At 48.2% G+C, this 4,793-nt stretch overlaps 1 protein-coding gene across 1 annotated transcript in view; it reads right to left on the reverse strand.

The window, feature by feature from the left end:
- The window catches only part of GRB2 (growth factor receptor-bound protein 2), an 84,520-nt gene that overhangs the window by 4,493 nt on the left and 75,234 nt on the right, over positions 1–4,793 (reverse strand). The window contains exon 3 of the mRNA XM_011944970.1: positions 3,723–3,845. Coding sequence (XP_011800360.1) covers positions 3,723–3,845 — 123 coding nt within the window. The remainder of the gene's footprint in view (positions 1–3,722; positions 3,846–4,793) is intronic.

Here is a 4,793-nt window from a genome sequence, read left to right on the forward strand (position 1 = left end):
TCACACCTGTAATCCCAACACTTTGGAGGCCAAGGCGGGCAGATCACCTGAGGTCGGGAGTTTGAGACCAGCCTGACCAACATGGAGAAACCCCATCTCTACTAAAAATACAAAAGTAGCTGGGCGCGGTGGTGCATGCCTGTAATCCCGGCTACTCGGGACGCCAAGGCAGGAGAATCACTTGAACTCAGGAGGCGGAGGTTGCAGTGAGCTGAGATTGCACCACTGCACTCCAGCCTGGGTAACAAGAGTGAAACTCTGTCTCAAAAAAAAGAAACAAACAGTCCATGTGCCCTGAACCCTAACAAATAAAACAGCCTTACTTAAGACAAAGAAGTGTGACTTAACTTCCTTTGAATCAAAAAATAATTAAAATGTTATATGCAGGAAGAAGGTGAGGAGGGCTGGAAATACTTTCAACAATTCTCTCGTAACTGGGAATAGTTCAAAGTCATGTTTTCCGTTCAGGAATTTTAGGTCCACTCATGGGGAAAAGGTCTCTGAACGAAAGGACATACTGGGACGATAAAAGAGGCCCAGGCTTCGAAACCCAAAAGCTTCTCCATCACCAGATCACACCCTTTTACACTGGCTAGCAAACCCGGCAACAGTGTGGCTGGCTGGTACTAGCTCACAGGGTCTGTCACAGGATATTTGGCTAGAACACCAGCCCAGCCAGGGCGCTTCCGCCTGTCCTGTTCACCTGGCCAGGCACTCAAAAAGGCATTCTCGGCCGGGCGCGGTGGCTCACGCCTGTAATCCCAGCACTTTGGGAGGCCGAGGTGGGCGGATCACAAGGTCAGGAGATTGAGACCATCTTGGCTAACACGGTGAAACCCCGTCTCTACTAAAAATACAAAAATTTAGCTGGGTGTGGTGGCGTGTGCATGTGCCTGTAGTCCCAGCTACTCAGGAGGCTGAGGCAGGAGAATCGCTTGCACCCAGGAGGCAAAGCTTGCAGTGAGCCAAGATTGGGCCACCGTACTCCAGCCTGGGCGACAAATGAGACTCTGTTTCCAAAAAAAAAAAAAAAAGCATTCTCCAAGAGTGCTTGTTCAGTGAATGGAGTCCCTCCTCTCCTTCAGTCTTTCAGCTGATGGAAACTAAAGGCTTCAGAAAACCAATCCAGCAGGTGGCAGCACTGAGCTTCAAGGAAGCCACTGAGTACAAGATGCCCCGCATTTGGAAAAAATACTGCTTTACATGTAAGTCAAAATGTGGAAGGTGAAAGCTTCATTAGCAAGGGTATATTCCACGGCACTTCTGGCCCCACAGAGGCCCACTTCCACCCATGCAATGCAGGTGGTTTCTAAAAGAGCCCAGGGCCCCAATAATGAGCAGCATATTAACTACTGTGTTTCAAGTCACAGGCTTAAAACATCCTAAAACTAAGAAACATCTGAAGACTGTTGATTCTTGAACCTCTTTTGCAAAGGTGTGTGTGTGTTGTTAAAGACAGTCATGATACCTGCTTTGCTTCTAAAACAATAAATGCATTAAATCCTTAAAAGATTCTACTTGAGAAAATGGAAGTTTGAGAGCTTCTGCTGAGCAAACAGGCAGCCTCCAGCCGAGCACGCGGCTGCTCCCGTGGTTTTGGCCACCACCCAGTGGTTTATTGCTTGTTCCCCTCATTTTATACGGTTTCAGTTACATTTGGGTCAGCATAAAACTAGAGAAAGACAGGTGACAGTTTTTCTTTTCTTTTCTTTTTTTTTAAAGATGGAGTCTCGCTGTTTCCCCCAGGCTGGAGTGCAGTGGTGTGATCTTGCCAAAACAGCTGAGACTACAGGCAAGAGCCACCACGCCTGGCTAATTTTCGATTTTGGCAGAGATGGGGTTTTGCCATGTTGCTCAGGCTGGTCGTGAACTCCTGAGCTCAGGCAATCCACCCGCCTCCGCCTCCCAAAGTGCTGGAATTACAGGCTTGAGCCACCATGCTGGGCCACAACTATAAATTTAAAATCTACATTTCAAAAAAAAATCTACATTTTAATCACACATTATGTGGTTCTAAAACCAAATAAGATACTCAGTTCATTCATTCGTTCTTTTTTTTGAGACACAGTCTTGCTCTGTCACTCAGGCTGGAGTGTAGTGGCGTGATCTCGGTTCATCCTCCTCCCGGATTCTCCTGTCTCAGCCTCCTGAGTAGCTGGGATTACAGGCACATGCATGCCACCAAGCCCAGGCCATTTTTGTATTTTTTTTTTAGCAGAGACAGGGTTTCACCATGTTGGCCAGGCTGGTCTCGAACTCCTGACCTCAGGTGATCCAACTGCCTCGGCCTCCCAAAGTGCTAGGATTACAGGTGTGAGCCACTGCCCCCAGCCTTTTTTTATTTTTTTGAGACAGAGTTTTGCTCGTCGCCCAGGCTGAAGTGCAATGGCGCCATCTCGCCTCACTACAACCTCCACCTCCTGGATTCGACTGATTCTCTGGCTTTAACCTCCTGAGTTGCTGGGCCTACAGGTGTGTGCCACTATGCCTGCATTATTTTCTATTTTTAGTAGAGATGGGGTTTCACCACGTTGGCCAGGTTGGTCAGTTCATTTTTGAAATGGAAAAGTCTCATACATTACATCAGTTGTAAATGGGAAATGGTGGCCGGGAGCGGTGGCTCATGCCTGTAATCCCAGCACTTTGGGAGGCCGAGGTGGATGATTACCTGAGGTCAGGAATTCGAGACCAGCCTGACCAATATGGTGAAACCCCATCTCTACTAAAAACACAAAAAAATTAGCTGGGCGTGGTGCCAGGCACCTGTAATTCCAGGTACTCAGGAGGGTCAGGCAGGGAGAACTGCTTGAGCCTGGGCGGCGGAGGTTGCAGTGTGCCGAGGCATGCCATTGCACTCCAGCCTAGGGGACAGAGCGAGACTCCGTCTCAAAAATGAATAAATAAATAATAAAATAAAATAAAATAAAAGGAAAATGGTTTTACAGCCCCCATTCAAAAACAATCTTAATGTAATGTAAATTAAATAGTGATCTGAATGTTGAATCTAATCACTTCTTTATATACAAGTGATGAAGTGATCTGTCAGACTCCTGGGGAGGGTCCTATGATACATTAACTAGAAAAGAACTGAAAGTAAAAAACATATAGAAATAACAATTTAATTCAAAATCCTGACTTCACACATGAGGTGCGAATTGTTGAGAATCTTCAAGTGCTGATTTCTATTCTCCACAATTCTCCGTGGCGGCAGAACTTCTTGTCTTCTCCATTCCCTGCTTACCTGCTCCCTTTCACACCTCAACTTTCCACCGGGAAATGCAAGCCCCAAATCCCCTGCAGCAGCCTTCTTAAGTGACTGTGAGGGCCTAGGATGGGGCTGGTGGATTTAAGCCAGGGGATCTGAGCAAGGCAAGCCAAGGCAGCCGACAGGCGCTCCACTATTCCATTTGAGAGAACTGTGGGAATCCCTCAGAGGGCAGAAGCTCAGGAGTGCTGGGCACTAGGGAAAACTAGCAGGCTCCGGCTGGCTGCAGGGAGCTGCTGCTTACCTCCTGAAGGCTGTGTCCACATGGGAATCTACATCCAGTGCTTCTAGAACTCATTTTGAGAGGAGCCAGAAATTAGGATTTTAATGTGAAATGAAGATACTGTTTAGGCTAAGCCTCCACCATTTTGTGTGTAGCCACGCACCTGACCGATGGCTTCACAATTTGGATCAGTCAGAGACAGAATTCCAGGCAACTGCAGCAGGAAATACTTACTTGACAGAGAGGGAGAAGTCCCCAGGAGCGCTCTCACTCTCTCGGATAAGAAAGGCCCCATCGTGCCGCTGTTTGCTAAGCATTTCTTCTGCCTTGGCTCTGGGGATTTTGCCAAAAAACCACCTAAGGAAGGAAGGCAAGCTGGTCAACATCTGCTTCCCCACAAAGAAACGGGATATCCAGGCTTCGAAATTTGAGTAACACAACACTCCTTGCCAGAGGAAGGGGCCTCCCTCCTCATCCTCCAGCCTCACGGTGCCCAAGATTGACACTGGGTCACGTCCCCAGAGATGGACCTTCAAAGGCCTTTACCCTACTCCATTTCCCAGAAAGCGACTCACCCAAGGCACTAACCATGGGTCACTTTCTATAGAGGAAGACATTTGAAAATGGGTCTTCCAGGTCAAAGCGCCCTGGACTCCCTACTGACTCATGACAAAGGTGTCTGGGGAAAAGTCCAGGCCTTTGGGTTTGGTGTACGGGATGAACTGGCCAAGGAGAGACTGGCCCCTTCCTGCAGCCATGTGATAAGGTCACAGCTTCACCACAGTGGGACTAAGGGAAAGTGGGGAGGAAAGCTGGATGGCCAGGAGCTGGAGGCAGGGTTACTTCTGCTAACAGCCCAAAGGCAGAAGGTTCAGACGGTATGAGGGTGCCTCTACCAGTAACTAAGGTCAGCATTCCTCTCAAGGCCTGCCTCTGTGGTCACTGCTCAGAGTTCAGCTTTCAGAAGCCACTAGGAATATTGTAATTTACCATATGTGCAGCAGTTAGCTGCAAAATTCAGATTTTTGAGGCAAGTTGCAGACTCTTCTGTTCCCAATTGCTGATTCACCTTGGCCAGAAGAAAAAGTGGCTAAATTAATGAAAAACTGTGAAGCAACTGGCTGTGGCTTATCAAGAGGAAGAGGAGAGGAACACTTCTACAAGAGCTTAAAGTCAAGCTGCCCGGCTACTTCAAATGAAAACTATAACTAGGCCGGGCGCGGTGGCTCAAGCCTGTAATCCCAGCACTTTGAGAGGCCGAGACGGGCGGATCACGAGGTCAGGAGATCGAGACCATCCTGGCTA

The sequence above is a fragment of the Colobus angolensis genome, unplaced genomic scaffold (genome assembly GCF_000951035.1).
Source record: "Colobus angolensis palliatus isolate OR3802 unplaced genomic scaffold, Cang.pa_1.0 Scaffold1, whole genome shotgun sequence".
NCBI lineage: Eukaryota > Metazoa > Chordata > Mammalia > Primates > Cercopithecidae > Colobus > Colobus angolensis.